The sequence below is a fragment of the Carettochelys insculpta genome, chromosome 8 (genome assembly GCF_033958435.1).
Source record: "Carettochelys insculpta isolate YL-2023 chromosome 8, ASM3395843v1, whole genome shotgun sequence".
Lineage (NCBI taxonomy): Eukaryota > Metazoa > Chordata > Testudines > Carettochelyidae > Carettochelys > Carettochelys insculpta.
The window spans coordinates 36,406,619-36,429,026 of NC_134144.1; the positions used below are offsets into that span (position 1 = coordinate 36,406,619).

General features: G+C 41.8%; 1 protein-coding gene across 5 annotated transcripts in view; it reads left to right on the forward strand.

The window, feature by feature from the left end:
- The window catches only part of TLK1 (tousled like kinase 1), a 279,646-nt gene that overhangs the window by 253,865 nt on the left and 3,373 nt on the right, over positions 1-22,408 (forward strand). For all 5 annotated transcript variants that reach the window (XM_075002149.1, XM_075002148.1, XM_075002147.1 and 2 more), the window contains 7 exons: positions 519-600; positions 1,418-1,509; positions 1,595-1,684; positions 2,193-2,362; positions 4,358-4,493; positions 16,165-16,276; positions 16,604-16,711. In XM_075002149.1, the coding sequence (XP_074858250.1) occupies positions 519-600; positions 1,418-1,509; positions 1,595-1,684; positions 2,193-2,362; positions 4,358-4,493; positions 16,165-16,276; positions 16,604-16,711 (790 nt within the window). The remainder of the gene's footprint in view (positions 1-518; positions 601-1,417; positions 1,510-1,594; positions 1,685-2,192; positions 2,363-4,357; positions 4,494-16,164; positions 16,277-16,603; positions 16,712-22,408) is intronic.

Sequence of the window (22,408 nt, forward strand, 5' to 3'; positions counted from 1 at the left end):
ATTCGGCTTTATTTCTCTTTAAAAACAAACAAAAACTTGAGCTAGTGATGTAACATGCAAATACCAAGTATAATTTGTATTGTTTATGAACTAATAAAATTTGAAAATTAAAAGTAGCTACAACACTTGTTTCCCAGACAGTATGTATCCAAAAGAACAGTTGAAATTTTGTTTGTCATTGGACTCTACTCAAAAAGTGAAAGTAAAAACATTTAATGGTAAAACTTAATAAGACTTTTTTTCTATTCACTCAAATGCACAAAACTGGCGTGAACAAAACTAAGTGGCTGAATGGTAGTGTTTTGGGTAATAGTGGATATCACCATAGACTGAAAACATTAATATGTTATTTTTAAAACTACATACCTGTCTTACACAACGCTACCATGAAATTATATGTAATAGAATATTAGTGAGCAGAATTTATCTCTTAACAGACCATATTCAGCTAACTTAGGCTTAAATACTACTACTTTATCTCAAACAATTAGTTGAAGTCTTCCTACTTTCTTTTGAAGGTTCAAAGATCATCCTACGTTAAATGAACGATATTTGTTACTTCATTTACTTGGTCGAGGTGGCTTCAGTGAAGTATATAAGGTAATCTGTGTTTTGGTCTGCTAATGTAATATTTCAGATCCACATAAGTTTGTATCTATAATTTGCTTACTTTGTTCTCCAGTAGTGAGTGTTCTACTAGGGTTCTAAATTCCCTAGCTTTTATATGGAAGGAGAATGCGTCACTGAGCCTCATGCATATATAATCAATAGACAAAGGCTTTATTGGTAATAGGGAAGGAGCCGGGATTGGGACTGTAGACTTGCTGGTATATACATAAAGAAAAATGTATTTCAGCAAATTCGAAAATTAGGAACTGGGATAATTGACCTCATCCCCCATAAAAGAACATGCTTACCACTGCTCACCACCGAATATATTATTTTGTTAGTCTTTAAAGTGCTACTGGACTGCTTTTTTGTTTTGATGCTTACCACTGAAATGAGTCGTTGAGCCCAGACATAGATGTAACCTCTTATATCCAGAGAAACTATGACTGACGTTTTATTTTTTGACTGTAAAACTGGCAGAAGTCTTTCTGGATAAGAAGATATGAGGAAAATAAATTAAAATTGTCAATGTTATGATCTTTTTCTAGTGCAATATCAGGGCTCTACAAACTGCGTGTAGTGTCACTTGTATAATAAAGTTTATATACTTCAAATTAACTGGACTTCCATGATTATGGAGTGTTTTTTCTAGAATACATCTGAATTCAAAAGATGACTGTGATGCATTTGTATAATTTAATTTTGCTTAGTTTGTCTGTAGATCTGTGGATTACATGCTAAATGTGCACCTTTTTGAGTGTTGTTTTTGTTGTCTTTGGTTATTACTGTCCCATATCTGGTTTTCTAGGCTTTTGATCTTTATGAACAAAGATACGCTGCTGTGAAGATCCACCAACTTAACAAGAGCTGGAGAGATGAGAAGAAGGAAAACTACCACAAGTAAATATTAATGATTTATAATTATTGTGGCAAATTGAACTATGTTCTATTGGTCATGGAAAGTTAACTCACCGTTTTCTTTTAGACATGCCTGCAGGGAGTATAGGATACATAAAGAATTGGATCATCCCAGGATAGTTAAACTCTATGACTACTTCTCCCTGGATACAGATACGTAAGTGAAATGACGGTAGCTTTAGAACATGGCCAGTTTTTTTAATACTTTACCTTTTATTAAAAGGAAGAATGTACTTCAACAGACCGTCAACCCAGCTTGTTGCCTCAAATGACAGGAGCTATGATGTAAAGGTACTTTAAAAGCCCAAGTTCTTCCCGGGAAAAAAATTCCCCATGGTACATTTTGGAAGACAATTTATAAGGCTGCCTTATGAGGTCGCTAGGCAAAGGCACATGAGAATGGCCTGCACCATACAGTGCTGCCAGTGTCCTAAAGTAGCACTGTAGTCCATGCGACAGCCCAGGGAAGCTACTACAACTTAGACAGACCAACTAATTGTTCTGTCAGATTTCCTTAATTTAAGAAGCTAGGTTTACTGTTATTCATGTAAGTGACTTTGTTAACTTATCTGTATCCATCTTTACTTTTTTCATGTGATTGTGCAGCTACATGGCAACTTATACTCTGCCTTTTCTGACACTGTATTTCTGATTTTCTCCTCTAGGTTTTGTACAGTTTTGGAGTACTGTGAAGGCAATGACTTGGATTTCTATCTCAAACAACATAAACTGATGTCAGAAAAGGAAGCTCGGTCCATCGTAATGCAAATAGTAAATGCACTACGGTATCTCAATGAGATCAAGCCCCCTATTATACACTATGATCTTAAGCCAGGTAAATTAAAAAAAAAAAATCCTGCTGAAAATGCAGTAATTGTGTTCTCTTGCATTTTATTTGTAATACGTGTTGAAAGATCTCTAACTTCTGCTTATTTCTTCTTAAACGCCTCCAAAAATACATCTTTCTCTTATTTTTTACCACTGAAACCTTTCTGTTCTTTGGCTATCGCTTGCCTCAATTCTTCAGTGATTTTGCATTATTTTTTGATTTTCATTTGTGGGATAAGTCCCTGTCACAGGGTGCAGCCCTCATTGCCAGAATGGAACGTCCTCATGGTCATGCCAGGGATTAGCTCGAGGCTGATGCCCAGGTCTGTGGTCTGTACACCAGCTCTTTGTTTCTCCTTCTGCCTATGGCTCCTCTCTCAGCTCCAGAACTGCAGCATCCTCTTCTCAACTCAGGCCTCTGGCTAGGTCACTTGCTGTTTCTCCCACTGCTCAGAAGGGATCTCTATTCAGTAATCAAGCCATTTCCCCAATGATGAGGACTACTCTAAGGACCCTGTAACTGGCAGCCTCCTGCTGCTCCTCTGTAACTTCCATAACTGCTGCTGTATTTCCTGGGCTACTTCCCCATGGCCCGAGCACCTTCTTCGACTTTATCTTCAGGCACTCAGGTGTGCTCCCAGCAGCAACGGACCCTACTCTGGTCCCTTTTGTCTCAGTCTTTGAGGGTCAGGTTTGATCCCTGCATCTCCTTTCTGATTGGCTGTGCTTCACACCTCCATCGCACATTGCTGTGTGAAGGAAGACATCCCATCAGAGATCAAAAGAACGTGGAGACCTTCAGAAATAAGAACACAATTTGCTTCCTTTCCCTCTGATCTTTCCAGAATGCTTCTCTGAAAATCATTTTACTTTATTGTGCATTTTCCTTTTCTGCTCAAGTCCTTTGACTGGCTGTCACCACCTTTGTCTAGTACGAGTTTTTGTTTTCACTTTGCAGTCTCATGTCTACAACTGTTGTCCTCCTTTGCTATAATCCGGGATCTTCCCTCTATATCCTCCTTCCACTGCCATCTTCATGTCCTCTTTCATGTTATCCCCTTTATGCCTGTAACAGTCTCATTTTTTGTGCATGTCTAACGACTGTCAACTTGTACAAATCTCTCCTTAAATCTTAGTGCAGCCATTAAGTCTTCCAACAAAGAGTTGACATAAAGTAAATAAAATGAGAGTGGTCATTTTAAACAAACAGACTCAAGAATTACACCATCTTCTGTGTTGGGCCTTCATTTGGCCATCTAGTTTGTTTCAGTAGTACCTTTGTGAATCTTAAATTGTTAAGCCCTAATGCAGAGATAGTGTTTTGTAATGTATTGTACAACGTCAAGCCACAGCTGCTACTTAAAAGAAGGAAGCGTTTAAAAGAGAATTCTTTTAGCTAGGGTAGAGTTGTATGGTGTGCCTTCTCTTTTGCACAGCTCCAGAGATGACTGTTCTCATATAGAACACCTTGAATATATATTTTAAGACCATTCATGTTCTCTTCCAAAAATATTAAATTGAGATTTGTTTAAAAGTTGTTTGTTTAAACGAGTAAAGTATAGTGCTAAATGAAAACAAATGAGAAGCTCATTGTGCAGTTTGACAACGTGGGGTAGATCCTTGGCCTGTTTACAGACCCTTTGCACTGTTCTTCAAGGCCTTATATAGGCTGGCCTGAAAGTCAGCTTAACCAGCTTTCTGTGAATTCTGTGGTGCTGGTAGGACATGTTTTGGAGATAAGTGGTGGGAACGGGGAAGCACCATGGGCAGGGTTGCTGTTATCTCATGTTTCCCAGCTGTTTAATGAGGCCATAAGAGGGCCATTTCAGTTGGAAACATCTTAAAGCACTGCAGGGGTCAAAATGGTTTGTTGAGGAGACAGAAAGGTGGTGTACAGCTGCTTCAGCTATATCTGGTGCTGCTGCAATTGAGTCTGTTATGAAGCACTTACTTAGTATTCTTGTGATAATGTTGCATATTCATAATTTTTTGTTGTTGTTAGGCAACATCCTTCTGGTAGATGGAACAGCATGTGGAGAAATAAAAATCACTGATTTTGGTCTCTCCAAAATAATGGATGATGACAGCTATGGTGTGGATGGAATGGACTTAACTTCACAAGGGGCAGGAACTTATTGGTAATTTTAAGTTTGGAAAGATGTGTTATTTCAACTCTTATCTTTGTTCAAATTGCAATTATGTGAAATCTGTTTTACACAGATATTTAGGATTAAAAGCATCAAACGGGGAAAGGGTTTATATGCAACTCTTAACGTGTGGATCTTAGCACTGAAGAAACATAATATTACTGAATTTTTGTGGGATGCATAACATAATCAAATATTTACAGAAGCACTAAATACATTTACAGTTACATTAACTAAGATAAAATTACTAGGGATTTTCAAATCTAAGGATCAGCTGTAGTAAGAAAGATGCTCGCTTCCTGCCTAAAGCTTAGTTTTTTCAGAGTTCAGTGAAATGTGAGGGTTTTATTATGTTGGGCTTTTTTTCCCCCTCCAAAGTGTTGGAGAAATAAAATTGGACTAGGAGGACCTTTGATCGCTTCTAGTGTGGAAAGTGCAGTGTTTTTCTATTTTTACTTCTTGTATGGAAGCTAGTTTCTAATTCACTCATCATCTGCCAGGAAGGCAGCAGCCAGAATATATATTTGAAGATTTTGAAAGAATCTCATTTTATTTCAGAAAGTTGTAAACATGTTCTCCAAAAAGAAAATATATACTTTTGGCTTTTGTTAGTTATGACAGCCCTCTTAGGTATGCAACTGGGAGAAATGTTATCAATTCCAAGAACTTCAGCTCCCTAGATCATCCTCTTCAAATAGACTATTTATACACGCATGCTAAAATAATCTTTGTTTCAACGATTCAGTTGACTGGAATACTGACCAGCCACATTATGCATAATATAATATATATTTTAATTTTTATTACATATATACATATAGGATAAATATATACAATTTAACTAAAAGAAAATCTGCTGTGGGGTGTTCTCCAGTGTTGTGTGCAAATTTTAATTAACATATACTAAGTTAGACCATTAGGAGGACCTTTGAGAATCAGGCATTTCTCTCATGCATACCTGAAACCTCATTAATGAAATGGCAGTGCATGTCCTAAACAAAGCACTTAAAAATGCATGCCTAAATAAAAATCATAAATAAGCGCATGTGTAAAAATCCTGGAGAAAAGTAAGACTGAACACACACTGACCACTCGCATTCTGTAAAATCCCCAAAACTACAAAGGGCACATATATCTTCTTATGACTATGTATTTGAAAAATATACATGGGAAGTGGGAGAGGTGTCCACTTCTGCTGCAGCTAAGGCCAGAAGGGACCATAAGATCATATAGCCTGGCCTTCTGCATGTCACAGGCTGCTGGACCACCCAGTGCCAGCACATTAAACCTGGCAACCAAAATTGGACTAAGTATTATAACCCACAGGAGGCTAAACTATTCTGTGCCACATGCAGAGGATGGGAGGGACCAAGGTGCACCAGGGCTAAAGGCCCCCCCACAGTGGGAGGGTAATGACTAAGTGAGATACAACTAAATAATAATGGAAAGTGAACTGCACTCAAGCTCTGTAAAGGCAAGAAGTTGGGGAGAGGTTACTGCCAGATTGACCTAAGGGAAAACTTCTTCCTCACCGCACGCATCAGACCCTGAATACGTAGGTAACCAATCAGCCAAGCACCTTAGAGAGAGACTGCTTGGTGCTACTTCAGCGCATTGGCCTGCTCTGCCCAGTATCTTATGTGCAGATGTGGACCCTCCCTGATGCATCAAAGAAAGGAGATCAAAACATCCTTCTGGAATACACTGAGGGAGGGGGACTGGGGGGAGAGGGATAATCCCTCCCTGCCTTTTCTGGTGGCTGGTGAAACCCTGAAGCCTGCTCTTCAGGCACATAAGTGAAAGTGAGACCCAGGGCAATTGAGGCCTTCCCCTATGATCACATGCAATCTTATCATACAGTAGCTCTCATAAATTTGTCCAGCTCTCTCTTAAAAATAATTAAGTTGCTTGTTCTCACATCCTATTTTGGGAGGTTGCTGCAGAACATTTTTCCTCTGACAGTTTGACACCTTCTTCTAAGTTCCAGCCCAAATTTGTTCTTGGGCCATTTTCACCCCCTTTTCTTGTGCCAGCACTGGCCTTCAGCTTAAGTAACTCTTCACCCGCCTTTAGAGCAAGCATATCCTCTAATGTATTTATAAAGACCAAGCCTATCTCTCTCCAGTCTTCATTTTACTATACTAAATAAGCCTTGTTCTTCCACATTCGAGGATCACAGTTGCATTTTCACTGCTGTGTCGCATTGGTGGCTCAGAATCATCTTGTGTTAGACCCCCACATCTAGGTCTCTCTCCTCTCACTTTCAACTGATGAGTCACCGATGGAAACTGAAATTCTTATGATTGGACTCTGAGTGAAAGACTTAGAATTTTTTACCATCAAATTCCATCCTGTTTCTGTCAGGCCAGTCTTTTGAGGCCATCCAGAGCTTCCTGTGTAATCATAGAATCATAGAATGTTAAGACTGGAATGGACCTTGAGAAGTCATTGTGTCCAGCCCCCTGCCCTCATGGCAGGACCAAGTACTGTCTAGACCATCTCTGATAGACACTTATTTAACCTATTCTTAAATATATCCAGAGATGAAGATTCCACAACCTCCCTAGGCAATGTATTCCCGTGTTTGACCACCCTGACAGTTAGGAGCTTTTTCCTAATGTCCAACCTAAACCTCTCTTGCTGCAGTTTAAGCCCATTGCTTCTTGTTCTATCCTCAGGGGCCAAGAAGAACAAGTTTTCTCCCTTGTCTTTATGACACCCTTTCAGATACCTGAAAACTATCATATCCCCCCTTAATCTTCTTTTTTCCAAACTAAACAAGCCCAATTCTTTCAGCCTTTCTTCATAAGTCATGTTCTCTAGACCTTTGATGATTATTCTTGCTCTTTTCTGGACACTTTCCAATTTCTCCACATCTTTGTTGAAATGCGGTGCCCAGAACTGGACACAATACTCCAACTGGGGCCTAACCACCACAGAGTAGAGCAGAAGAATGACTTCTTGTGTCTTGTTCACAACACACCTGTTAATGTGTCCCAGAATCATGTTTGCTTTTTTTGCAATAGCATCACACTGTTGACTCATATTTAACTTGTGGTTCACGATAACCCCTAGATCCCTTTCTGCCTTACTCCTTCCTAGACAGTCGCTTCCCATTCTGTATGTGTGAAACTGATTGTTCCTTCCTAAGTGGAGCACTTTGCATTTGTCTTTATTAAACTTCATCCTGTTTACATCAGACCATTTCTCCAATTTGTCCAGATCATTTTGACCTTATCCTCCAAAGAAGTTGCAACCCCTCCTAGCTTGGTATCATCTGCAAACTTAATAAGCATACTGTCTGTGCCAATATCTAAATCGTTAATTAAGATATTGAACAGAACCAGTCCCAATACAGACCCCTGCGGAACCCCACTTGTTATACTTTTCCAGCAGGATTGAGAACCATGAATTAATTAATAAATTAATCAATTAATATTCCAGCCTTCCTCCATATTGATGATGCCTTCCTGCTTGGTGCCATCAGCGGACACCATCAGCACACTCTTATTTTTTGTGCCAGTGTTGCTAAAATGTTGAACAAAGTAGGTCATGAAACTAATCTTTGAGGAACTCCACTAATAACCTCCTTTGATTCAGTAATTCACCTTTTGGCATAACTTGCTGCCTTCTCCTCTTCAACCAATTATTTATCCACCCTACAACGTTTGTACTGATCCTTAGTTTCCCTAATTTAAGAAATGATTACCCATCTGATACTGTTGTCAGATGCTTTACTAAAATCCAAGCATATTAGGTTTACTGCAGTTCCCTTCACTAAAAAAAATTATTTTTCCCAGAGAAGGAAATGAGCTCAGTCTTTCATATTCTGCCTTTGTTAACCCTTATTGTATTACATCTCTTTTAGTATTTACCTCTAAGAATGTAATTATTCTTTCCTTCCACAATTTGATCTGTTACCTTGCATACTTCTGCTTATAGCTCACAGGTCTAGTGCCGTCCAGACATGACTGGTCCTGAACCATGGAATTTGCCAGACCAGGCAAAGTCAATGCCAGTTCCTCTGGTGCTGCCAGCTGCGGGACTCTTCTCCAGTGGCAAAAGGGAGGTTGGCATTAACTGATAGGGGATGGGGCGGGGAGTGCTTGACGGGGGGGAAAGGCAGGGTGGACACAGAACCCTGGGAGTGCGCCAAGCCCCATAGCAGCCAGACTGTGCTTCTGGCCACCAGCCATGAGCTCTACCTCCACCCTGCATTTATCCCCGAATGCCCCTTTGCCTACTCCTTTCCTTTCCTCCCTGAACTTGAGAACTACAAATTAGCTATTTTCAGCACTCTGGACATTCTATGAGAATGGGGAAGATGTTGCTGAGCACAGGGTCTGGCTGTTCCCATACGTGCTTCAGCCCGGGAGCACTCATGGGGACGTTGGACCAGAGATGTTGCTAGACTAAGAAAGTCTGAGCCATAGAGGTCGAATTTGTAATGAAGTCAGACTAACAGATCTCTAAGTGTGTCAGAATCCCTTGTTTTCCAGCTGTTCTGCCATTGTATGGCTATACAGTAAACTCTTTAATATCCAGCAGCCCCCGGACTGGGGGGTTGCGAGATATTCAAATATTCTGGGTAATAGAGGGGTATATCTAGCAATGCAACAAGATTAGATATTGGCTAGGCTTACACTGAGCTGTTGTGTCAGTCGTCTGATGTAAATGAGCGGTCTTGAAAATACAAATGGATCATCATTTGCTTAGTCACACAAAATCACCCTGCTGACAGAGGCTGCTGCCAGCAGAAAAGAAGCAGGGATAAGGGGCTGCTGACAAAAGGGTCTTTTGCCAACAGAACCACGTCTACACTGCTGGTCTTCTGCCAGCAGCAGCCTCTGCTGGTCGGGCGGTCTTGTGCAAATATGCAGATTAGCTGCATGAATAGGCAAATAGTCACCAGTGGCATTATTGAGACCGTTCATATGCATCAAGCTGCCAGCACTATGGCTCAGTGTAGCCCTAGCCATGAAGAAACAAAGATATATGCAGAGTACTTTATTTACCAATAACAGTAGCATTCTACACTGTAAACTTACACTGTATTTGTTGTATTTATTTGTATCTACATTCACTATACTGTACTTACCGAAAACATCACTAAAATTTACTTATGGTTAAAATGCTGCTTATTTGAGGTTTCTGGATGATAGAAGGCTGGATATAAGAGTGTTTGCTATTGATAGATTTATTAAATATTTGCTACCAGGCTAGCAATCTCAAGTGCCAGTTTTTTCAGTATTCTGGGATGGAAAATATCCGTTCAAATCAGAGAGATCTTTTAAGTTTTCTCCCACCTGAGATGTAGTAATTTCAGTTTCTTGATACTCATTTCCATCACATGTGTTATTGTCATCCTTATAAAAAACTGAGGCAAATTATTAGTTTAGTTTTGGGGCTGTGTCTAGATTATCTTTAATCTTCTCCCATCCACACTAAGTAGTGGACCAACTTCATCCTTCCCCGGTCTGTTTGCTTTCCCTGATGGAGCTGTCAAATATGATGCCCAGCAACTCCCCCGGTGCACAGTGCCAGGTAGACGCACTGCAGCTACCCTCTACCATGGACACTTTTGAAGCTGCCAGAAATTTATTTGCCATATCAGCTCTTTGCACCCTGGTGGTCATAGATAAGCCTCTTACATCATCTAGAGGCAAGTCAACCATAGTGAACTGTCACTCTCACCTGCCTGACACAGTTCACTTCAGCACTGCTCCAGATCACCATTGCCAAGGCACTGCTGTCAAGAGGCCATCTGCGTCTGTGACTTTAGCATCCAGCATGGCTTTCACCTGGAGGCTCACCACCTCCAGGGTGTGGGAAATCTCTGAGCCAAGCAGCTGATCAGGCAGTTCTCCTCTAACCCTGAATGGGGTTGTCACCATGCCCTTACAAAAGTGGGACGCTCTCCAGATGGACTTCTTTGCCACAATGCAGAATGCAGAGTGCTGCAGTTTCTGTTTCAAACACCAAGCAGGCTTGGATTCCCTGGAGGATGCCTTCCTCATCCCACGGTTGGTGGTCTGTTCTATTTGTTTCCTCTGTTTCCCCTAATTGCCAAGGTCCTGGTGAAAGTCAAACAGGACAGGGTCCATGTCATTCTTGTGGCACCCGAGTGTCCCTGTCAGCATTGGTATGCCACCCTGATGAGCCTGGCCGTGTGCCCCCTCTGCTCCCTTCAGCTCCAGCTGGACCTGCTCTCTCAGGATTGTGGCTGCCTTCTCCACCCAGACCTGCTGTCACTCCACCTTGCAGCATGCCTGCTCTGTTGCTAAATGCAGTAGAATGGTCCTGGTCAGACATGGTTCAGAAGCTGTAAGCTGCCGACTGGACAGACATATCTAGCCATACGGACTCGATTTTTGGTGTGGGCTAAGCAGTGAGGTCTCACTTCCCAGAGGCGTCTTTCCCAGACTATCCTTGATTATCTTCTGAAGGAGGCTGGCTTGGTGCTAGCATCTATCAGCATGCAGTTAGTTGTGATTTCAGCTTTTCACTCACTGATTCAAGGCCAGTCTGTTTTCCCATGACACGACAGTGAGATCCCTGAGGGATCCTGAGCAGTTCTTTCCATGCACCTGGCTCCCTTTTCCTCAATGGGACCTTAACCTGTTGCTCTCCAGGCATACTGGACTACCCTTTGAGTCCATGGCCACATGCCTCCTTCTGTGCCTGTCCTGGAAGGTGGCCCTCCTTTTGGTGATTACATTGCTGGAAGGGTCTCTGAGTTGCATGCCTTGACATCGGAGCCCCCATACATGGCCATCTTTAAAAACAAGATTCAGTTGTGACCACATCCTGCCTTCCAAACTAAGGTGGTCTCCGTCTTTCACATGAATCAGGTTATCATCGTCTCAGTCTTCTACCCAAGGCCCAAGAAACCAGCAAGGAAAGACAACTGCATGTCCTGGATGTCCGCAGGGCCCTTGCTTTCTACATTCATAGAACAAAGCTGTCCATAAGTTGCCCCAGCTCTTTGTCGCATATGCTGAAGGGAGGAAGGGGTTCCTGGTATCCATGCAAAGGATCTCTGATTGGATAATCGCCTGCTCAGCTGCCCCATGCTTGTCAGAGCTCACCCGACAGCTCTCCTCACCAATATTGCTGTGATGGACATTTGTAAGGTTGCTGTGTTTTTCTTATGCACGCCTCCATCCTTTGAGATGAGTTGCTCATCTCCAGTCAAAATCCTGCCCTTCTTCCCCACAATCAAAGCTTTCTGGCATGAAGGAACTGGAAGTGAAAGAGTGCCCTATATAGCACAGCATGTGTGCAACTCTCCAGGAGATGCCTGAGTGGTCTCCCCTATAGGGTGCTGCTAAGGGAAAATATTCTAGCACCAGTACATGTGGTAAGCACATGTATCTCCATGAAATGGACATAAGCAACATGTCCCAAAGAACACCATTTATGGGAAAAGATGTCTATCTTTTATCACAGACCCGGGGCTTGTTTGCCAGAGGCCTGATTCCAAGACATGTCCAATATTATTCAAGTCCTCGGGCAGTACTCAACCATTACCTCAAGGGAATGCCTGAGTCTCCTCGGCCACGTGGCAGTCTGCATTATGTGATCTGGCGTGCCACACTCAGATTCAGCCCCCTGGAAGCATTGTTTGTGTCACCCATTGCTTGGACACAACAGCCTGGACTCAGTGGTGACAGTGCCAGAGCACATTCTCTAGTCCCTCCTTAGACAGTATGCAAAGGAATTCCCTTCAACAGCCCCAGCCCTCCTCATCCTTGGTAGTGGATGCATCAGCTCAGGGTTTGGTTGTGCATACGGGAGACCTTCGGACACAGGGCCTACAGTCATCAGATGAGCTCTCCCTTCGTAACAGTATTAAGGAGCTCAGGGCAGTTCAACCAGCTTGCCAAACTTTTCAGGCCTGGATACAAGGACAGTGCTTGGAATTGATGGTGGACAACACCATTGCCCTGTTTTACATCAGCAATCAGGGTGGTTCCTGATCCTCCATACTATGCTGAGAAGCCCTTTTGCTATGGGAGTTCAGCATAACCCACTCCATTCACCTGGAGGCATCTGGTCTCCCAGGACTTCAAAACAAACTAATAGACCACTTCAGCAGATAATTCCACAGTCATGTGATACGTCCATCCAGATGTCATACACTCCATCCTCCATAGACTCCACTCCCCCTAGTCAATCTGTTCACCACCCAAAGCAACAGAAAATGCCCAGTGTTCTGTTGCTACTACATTTGCAGCCCTGGCTTGATCCTGGGCACGTTTTTGCTGTCCTGGGGAGACTGCCAGCTGTACGACTTTCCCGCAATTCCTCTTGTGCACAAGATCAGCAGGGACAGAGCGGAGGTAATTCTCATGGCCCCAGGGTGGCCTCAGTAACACTGGTATCTCACACTCTCCACATGGAACCCCACACTCCTGGGACTGTTGGTGGATGCCCCACTTGTGTTACCATTCCACCTCTATCTGATCACTCAGGACCATGGTCCATCTTCATAGCCCATACACCAAAGATAACCAAACTTTTTACATTGGGCCCCACTTTTGGTCCCTGCGGTTATCAGGGCCCCACAACCTGTCTAATGTAATCCAAACCAATGGAAATTTTGCTTATGATCGTATGGGGGGGGGGGAAATGTAGAATATAAAAACTATTAATCAGTATATAAATGTGATACTCATACATAAAACATTAACATATTTCAGCATATTTAATGAGATGGATGAGCCTGACACTCAGAAACTGATTATGTTGTGCCCCCTTATGAAATTTCATGCCCCCTCCCCACATTTCCGTCACCCCAAGGAGGCCCACTTTGTGCACCCCTGCCATAGACCATCCTTCAGTCCCATCTAATGGCCCAGGAGTTTCATGGTTAAACCCCATTGAACTTCTGTGCATAGTAGAGGTCCTGCTTGGCAGCAGTTACCCAGTTTTTGTGCTTCTGATGTTTCTTCTATCATTTACTGTATCGTCATTTAGATTATTTGGCTTTTCCTGTGCACTGAAGCCAGATGTAGAAATTTCATGAGTCTTTCGCAGTCTTGTCTACTCATCTCCTAGTTTAACAATCTTATTGTCAATCATAACAGTATACTGGCCATAAATATGTAGCCATTGTAGACAAGGATAAAATCCTGTCACCCAGACATGAGTAAACAGAATCAAGATTAGCTGACACAATGTGAAATGCAATTTGCCCTCGATACACTGACTGCAAAGTCCTGGTCCAAAATATGTTAGAATGTGCTTTTCAAAAGTCAGGTTAATTTACAAGATAAAATGTTGTAACCAGGGCAAGTTGTAGGACTTGCTCATGGCAGATATGGGGAGATAATAGGGAACAGCCTAGTTCTTGAAGACTGAGGATAATAGCCACTGCAGGGCAGGCAACAACTAGCCTGAGTCCCGGAGGAAGGAAATTACACTCTCAGCCTCCTTCTCTAATTTCATTGAGCAGGTGGGAGGCCAAGAGGCAGCCCACCAGTCTGTCTGCTGGGTGGTAGTGATGGCTGGAGATAAACCATCACTTCTCTCTCCTGTGCACTTGGGAACTTTAACAAAAACCTGTAATGATAAAATTGCCTACAGAACAGAAAATGCAGTGAGTATTTTCATTGCTTACTGAGACTCCCTTCCTGGGATTTACTCTGTCCAGTCCCTCCCCGCTCTGACAGGGCTTTTGGCTTTTCTGTTCTTTGAAAGCAGCCCCTCAATCCTGCCAGGGGATATGAAGCATTAGTAGAGGTGTACCGTTGGCAGTTCATTATCTGCCAGCTCTTCTGAATGTTTAATGCTTCTGTCATTAGTTTACTTGCAGTAAAGAGAGAAATCAAGCTCAAGCCTGATTTTAAAACAGAAAAGTCAACACTGTACCCATCAGTTCAGTTGCTTTTCCCATTCACTACATTTTACATTATAATTTTTTTAACCTTTTTCTTTAGCTAATAGAATACAGAACCCACCCTTAAGAAATTGTACACAAAATTTGCTGAATAAAAAGAACACACTTTTAAGTCTGAACTTTAAGCATTCGGTAGTTAGGAAATACCAGATCTATCTGGTAGTGGGATGGAAGTGGATGTGGGTGGGGGGGGGAGAGAGACATAAATATTTGGAAATATTTATGCCAAGTGAAAAGTGTTAAATTAAGGGGGTTTGGGATTATTTTAACTCTTTGTGATATTTTTCTACAACTTGTTTTTGACTTTTTCAATTTCTAGTGACTGTCTCATCCTAAAGGTGTTGTCTGTTCCTCACAACTCTGTATACTTGTGTAAATATTTATATGTATATATTGCTTTGTTTCTTTAACGTTTATGCTTGACCTTTGTTTTGGTATAATTTATCATTTTCTGTGTTTCATCTTTTAAATTATCATTATTAATATTCTGTTATTCGTGTAATACTCATAGTCATTCATACTATAAATACACATAAGATCAGCTGACGAAATATTCAGTCTTGGGAGCCTAAAGTTTGGTGCTTAATTCCATATTTTAGATGATTTAAAGTGGCTTTATTTTTACAGGTATTTGGCACCTGGAACGATTTCTGATGTTATATCTACTTAATATATATTAGGTGCCTAACTTTAGGGAGATCTATGTTACAAAATTTTAGTTCTTGGCCTCTAACTAATCTGAAATGCTAGGTGCACTAATAATACTATAAATTTAACATGAGTTCAGAAAATGGTTGAGTCTGTGACCTTTATACCACTACTAAGGTTCAACATATCACATAGCTAAACTGACTGGAATTTCTTTAGAAAATAGCTGTTTTCTGTCTTCTAATATGTCTCTGAATGGTTGGTTCAAAAAAGGAAATGCTGTAAGATAATTTGAAGTGGGGGTACTTTTATTAGGATTGAAGCGTAATGTACAGAAGCTGAATATCTTCTTTGTTCATTGTATTTCTTCTGAACTATTTCCCTACCTACTGTATGTTCTATAATGGTGTACTTTCATTTCATTAGTATGCAGTACGTTGCAGTAGTGTGAAAAAGGGAGAGAAATGATAGTTACATGAACTTTAACATATATAAAGCATTGTACAGTCATTTTAAAGCTTTCTGCTTCCATAATAAGTAGAGAACAATCTTGTGATTTACATAGGCATTTTAATTTATTTGCCTCACATGAGAGCAAACAACAAAAAGTGCATATCCAGTTAAGGCCCCAGTCTCTAAATAATTAGTATCTCAGACATCGGTTATTTCCCCTTTCCTAGGAATATCAATATATGAGATAAAGAATCAAGTCTGTTTTATTTAATGTGAGAATACAATTTTTAGAGAGTTAACTGTATAATACACGGTTTCCCAAACTTTATATAGTTGGGGACCCATTTTTTTCCAGTACCTTTTTTTGAGGCCCCAAAATAAAAAATTCGTATAAAAAATGAATAAAGTTTCACTGTTTACTATTTATTCACAATAATAATAGTACATAGCGATAATTTGTATATTTTCTAAGGATCTGTATTTTTTTTTCCCCCGAAGGACCAGTACTAGCCCATGGATCACACTTTGGGAAACACTGTAAATAGTGTGCTTGCCTGTGTCTGACATGGTGGAAAATTGAAAATGTATAATTTTGTATTTGAATGTGTTCTGAGATTCTTGTGTGCTTACTTGAAGTGACAGAAGGTTTTGATTTTACAGGTACTTGCCTCCAGAGTGTTTTGTAGTTGGCAAAGAGCCACCAAAGATTTCGAACAAGGTAGATGTATGGTCTGTTGGAGTCATCTTTTTCCAGTGTCTGTATGGTAGAAAGGTAAGACAAAATGTGTTTAGAAACATGGTACAGCTTTAAGACTAGATTTCACTATGCATTGAAATTATGGTAATAAAGACCTTACATCAGTGTTACTTTAGTTTCTGAGCATGGATATTCTGTTCATTGATACTTCTTTCAAGCAGGAGGTAGATAAACAAGTAGTCTAGCCTGACATAACAATATCATTTTACTTAAAATGTTACTTTATGTCTTTGACAGCACACAATTTAAAACAACATAAATTAGAATGAAGATATGTTGTCACTGAAATTAATACTCGGATGCTTCATGAAGAAATTTATCTGAATGTAATTTCTTTTTCAGCCATTTGGTCATAATCAGTCACAACAAGACATCCTGCAAGAAAACACAATATTAAAAGCTACAGAAGTTCAGTTCCCAGTTAAACCTGTTGTAAGCAACGAAGCCAAGGTAATTTTTATATTCAAACTTAGTTAACTGGCGTGAAGCAAATGCTGAATGGATTGATTGGTTTTAAAGTATTTACTTTAGAAGCAAGCTATAAAATTAACACTTGAGATTACCATGTAAGTGGGAAAGTACAATAGTCAGGTGTTCCTGATTTACAGTTTGAAATTATTTTGGTATTTTATGCAGTATATCTCTTTTGGGACTTATTCAAAATCAAATGCCCAAAAGAAACCTGGGAAAGATGTACTTCATTTTAAATTTATATAGTGTATTTCCTCCAGAAGGACCCTAATGTGTTTCAAATCTGGCCTTCCCAAAAACTGTCATCCCTAATACTGCCTGTTTTTGGTGTTCCTTCCCTAGAAGGCTCTGGCTGCCCCGCTGTGTTGGTTAATTAAGTTCTTTCAGTAAAAGTTGGTTTTGCAACAAACCTTTTCTGAAAAAAGTGAATGTTTAAATTGCCTAGTGTTCTCAGTGTGGTGGAGCCAGCTTCTGTTGGAATGTACCTGGAAAATGCCTTCTACCACTGGTGCCTTAGAAATTTGTAACATACCAGTCATGTTAACTGTAGGCTAGTTTTAAAAGTACATGTTCTCAAGATCAAGTCAACTTTGTGAGGAACACGAATATCAAAATACGCAGGCTGTCATAGGGCATGCAGTGCAGAGATCCATACATTTAAAAGCATATTTTATTTGGGGACTGGAAGAAATGTCTAACTCCTACTGCCTGGACATATTATTCAGGATTCTACACAGAAGTGAAGGTAAAAGGAGACTCCAATGACTTTATTATAGTTGCAGACAGCTGTACCCTAAACTAGATGCTAGAATTTAGAGGAGAAAACAAATCTGGAATACTTGATTGTAAAATTGATCTTATGTTCACTCTGGATATTAGTGCCCTGACTTAAGCAAAAAACCTTCTGCTATAAGGAATACATCTGTTGGGATCTAATTGATGTAGGAGTAGGAGCAATGTGGAACCTTGTTCAAATAAGTCAGATTCTTCCTGTGAAGGTTAAGAGGGCAAAGTAGACACAATTTAATAACTGTAGAGAGTACTTTTCAATAAGAAGTGAGTCTTTTTGCAACAGCTTTTTTTATTATGGTTTGCCTGCACACACTTCTGTTTGTGCTATTCTTAAAAGGAATTTCATATTGAGCAAGTGGCAGTTAGGGGTCACATAAAGTTTATGTATAAATTTCAAGAAAAATTGTTTGTCCTGTAATTTTTGATCTGTTTGGAAAAATCGAGTTTCTTGCATACAGTTAATGGACACAGGCACATATAGTATGCAAACAGCATGAGATGAATAAGCTTATATTTTTAATCATTTATGCCCTTTACCTTTTAGCTGGTCCATGATGTTTTTTGAGATTGAATTTGTTGAAGGAAAGCATGAGACAACAGCTATTTAAAAGTGGTTATAGTCAGAAAATGGCCAGTTAAAACTGGCAACTTCTTGCTGTGTTTTTATTCTGAGTAGTGTTTGCTTCCATTAGTGCCACAAACTTCTCTGCTGCTATTATTAATATTAATCAACCACTATACGTATATAAGAGAGAGGAATTCTTTTCTGATATGCACACCGTAAGAAGTGTAAACTAACTTGCAATTGCAGACTTTCAATTGATAGCAATGTGGAAGCAAGAAAAAAATCAGGTTGATGTTCAGATTTAGAGACATGGCAGGTGGAAAAATCAAATTGTAAACTGAAAATTGATCTAAAGATCATTGAGAGTAAATAAACAAGGATATTTGGATCATATTTTTGTCATTTTTCTGTGCGTGACTGTGCTTTTAGGACGTCGTGAATTTTCTTCCTATTAGTGTTTAGCTTTTTTCTTTTTTTTGGCATTACTTTAATTACCGTTACTACTGTGCTATGGGTGCACAAAGATTTTAAATACCAAATCGTACCCCACGGACATTGCAGACTATTTTCAATAATTAATTTATTTTTAAAAAATGTTAAAATAATTAAAATTCAAAAATGCCCAAGAACCACTGAATATTAATATATGAATGTTTTTCCATGATTTTTGCTTTCTTTTCCAATAGGAAGGTAATATATACTCTTTCTTTTATGAAGACCTGTAGATATTGGACATGCAGTAGTTACAGTGAATGATGATGAAACTGTTATGTACAAATCTAGTTTCTATGAAATTTGCATCACTATCAAATATGTGTGTTTTGCTGGTCTTCAGTTTTTATTTTATTTTAGGGCAAAAGGTGAAAAAACTGAATTGCTTAATCAGAGAGGAGGATTTTACCCTAATCTTCCCACAATTTCTAAATGCTAAACTCTAATTACTTTTGTGGTATGTTAATTGTATCCATAGCACCATGTTGCAGTTTTACTGGTCTCTCTCAGAGGGAGTAGGGTCCAATATACATGCTCTCCAGCTGTGCTTAAGGGAAGACACAAGGGCCTTATTAAGTGGGAGACAGCAACAGGGAAAAGATGACTACCCAGGACCTCTCTCAACCCAGAGAGGTAAGGGTTCTGTAGAAAGAAAGAGCCGGAGTAAACAGAGCAGTGGTCACCAATCAGGTGATTGCCATTGACGAGTCAATCCTGGAGATTCTCCCATTCAGTTGTGATCTCTGGTGGTATAAGGCATTCTCCCTGCTTGCCCCAGCTCCATGCCATTAGCTCATTCTTGGAAGCAGCCAGCGCAGCCCTAAATGGAGGCGGGGGGCAGTGGTCTCAGCATGCTGCTCTTGAAGCTTCCATTGGCTGGGAATGGGGAGTTGTAGCCAATGAGAGCTGAAGGGGCCTGTACCAGCAGAGAAGGGCAGCTAATGGAGTCACATGCCCCTTGTCCCACATCCTAGGGGCAGTGGGGTCATGTTGGCCTCTTCTGGGAGTGACATGGGGCCAATGTGCATAGATCTGATCCCACCCCCCGCATCCCAGAACCATCACTCAGTGCTGCCTCCTGCACTTCAAACTACTGCACCTCAAAATCTGCCCCAACCTTGAGCCCCCACTCAGCACCAGTATCCCTGCCCCCTTGCTACATCCTGAACCTCCTGCTGAACCCCAAGCACCTGCCCCAGAATCCTACATCCCTTCCTTCCCCAGCTTGGAACCCCCTCTTGCACCCTGTTTCCCTCCCAGAGCCTGTACCAGTGAACTCCTTGCCCCTTCCAGCCCAGAGCCCAACCCTCTACCCCAGCCTAGTGATGAGGAAGGAGGAAGGGAGTGTGTAGGTGAGGCTTTGGAAAAGGGGTGGTGCCTTGTGGAAGGAGAAGGGTGGATCTTGGGTTGCCCTTTTATTCAGAAAGTGAACTTAGGCATAAAAAGGTTAGACACCACTGAACAGAGGTGGGTCAGGACAGCAGCAGTGTAGGGTTGCCAGCTGATATGCTCTCAGCCAGATAGCGAGCACTGAAGAAGCCTGAGCTCTAGTTAGGGAAGGCGGGTGCTGACTGCTGGATGAAGAGCAGACTTAGAGAAAAGAACAGCTTCAGGAGTGGCAGAAGATGCCAGAGCTGAGTATGAGCTTTTGTGATGTGGTGATGGACTTTATTTTTGACTTGGAGGATCATTTCAAACTGTAAGTCCCAGGTGGGGTGGTGATAATCACCAGAAGCCTGGGTGGAGCTTATTAAGGAGCCCCCAGAGAAGGGCTCCCTTATCCTCCCACCCCCAAAACCTCCTCAGGCCTTGTGCTGACTCCTGCAGCCAGTCCCATACCTCTTCCCCAAAGCATTAGCACTGGCAGCCCCTGTCCCTTGGCCACGGGCTCATCACCAGCAGCCCTCCTTCCCCCTCCCTCCCCATGGGCTGCATTGCGCCCCCATTCAATAGACGGTGGCGAATGCTGTGAGCTCAGGCTGGAGACCTCCAGAGGGGCAGGGCGCAGCTATGGTTTGCCCTGCAAAGTACCTCTTCTCTCCACCTGCAAGCTGTGTGGCTGTCCTCACTGCTCCCGAGTCCTTCCAGCCCACACTCAGACATTTACCGCCTCCTACTGAGCAGGGGCTGGGCACCCCAGCCCCCCATCCCACTGCTGGGGGGAGGCCCTGGCAGTAGGAGCTGGTGCAGAACCTGTGTGGAGGGGAGCTAGCCCATGGAGGGCAAGGTATGGGGCTGAGGGCTGCCGTTGCCAAGCCCACGGTATAGTGCTGGCCTCAAGTTCTGTTGCAGAGCCTGGGGGAGGAGGCAGCGGCGCAGTTGACAGTTATGGAGGTTGGAGAGGTGGCCAGAGTTTGGATATTGGGCTTCTGATTCCGACCCTGTGTGAGGGGAGAAGCCGGGGTATGGTGCTGGCCGCAGGAGCTGGCACAGAGCCTGTTGAGTGGGGGCTATCTGGAGATGGGGGCTACTGGTGCCAAGCCCAGAGGGGGAGGCAGGCAGGGCCGATGAGGCTGGCTGCAGTCCTCCAGACAGTGCTCCTACCACTCACTGCCACAGCACCTCCTTTCTGTTTTCCTGAGGCTCCTGGTGAGCTCCTCTTCATATTGTGGGTGTCTGTAACTTGGGACTTGCCTGTACTGGGAATTACCCATCGCTAAATGCCAAAGCCCTAGCACTCATTACGATGAGGAAATTAAAGTGGTGCCAAGACTGATGCTGGACATTGGGCTCAGGAAGTAACAGTGGGAGACTGAGGCTATGTCTACATGACAGCAGTAATTTGACCTAAGCTACGTAACTGCAGGTGTGTGAATGATGTCACTGGAGCGGATGTACCTTGGGTTGCCTTATTGCAGTGTCTGCAACACACGGGGTTGATGGAAGACGCTCTATCCCTTCAGCTTACCTTACTCTCTCACTTGGGGTGGAGTACTGGTGTCAATTGGAGAGCAATTTGTGGTAGACTTGGTGGGTCTTCACTAGATCTAAATCTATCTCTGGTGCATAGATCGCCAGATGTTAACTTAGATTTAGGACTGGATAGTTCCTTGGTATTTAGCAAATCTGAGATCAGAGAAGAATTCTAAGTTGATTACAGATGATATGAAGCAGCGATGGGCAAACTACAGCCTGTGGGCTGGATTTGGCCTCTCTGGCATTTCTGTCCAGCACATGTGCATTCCTGGCAATTGAGGAAACTACTTAGCCACTGCTCCTGCAGCAGTGGTAGCAACCGAAGCCCAAGGCCCTTTAAATCACCACCAGAGTCCTGGAGGGTGTGCGCTGGGCAGTGCTAACGGGCTGTCTGAGGAAGGCTAGCCCCCAGCTTTGCCCCTTCTACCTGAGACCCCACATCTTCTGGGATTCTGGAAACAAGATGCTTTCCCCACACTTTGCCTAGGGGCCCAGCAAGTCTGTCTCCCTTGTCAGTGCCCATCAGGGACTTTCTAATTTATAATGACTGAGTTTTTCTTCTTTTGCACTTTTTAATCGTGAATGTAAGTGTTAGTGTTATAGATTTTACAGGCGTTCACAAAATGGTTTCTACTATAAATTTCCATCTAAGATCAGCTTTGAATAAGTGTGTATTCAGTTATTTTTTATTAAGTATAATTACTTGGTTGTATAAAGAACATAATGGGGCCTTTTTAAAATAGATGGTGAGGTAGTTTCATTAATATTGTACAAATGTGCAGCCTGTGATAACTTACCAAATTTCATGCCCCCTCTGTGAAAATTATTGTCCACCCCTGTTATAAAGGCTTGAAAAGGGTCATGTTTTTATGGGTAAATGTCTATTTAACTGTTCACTCAAACCAACAAAA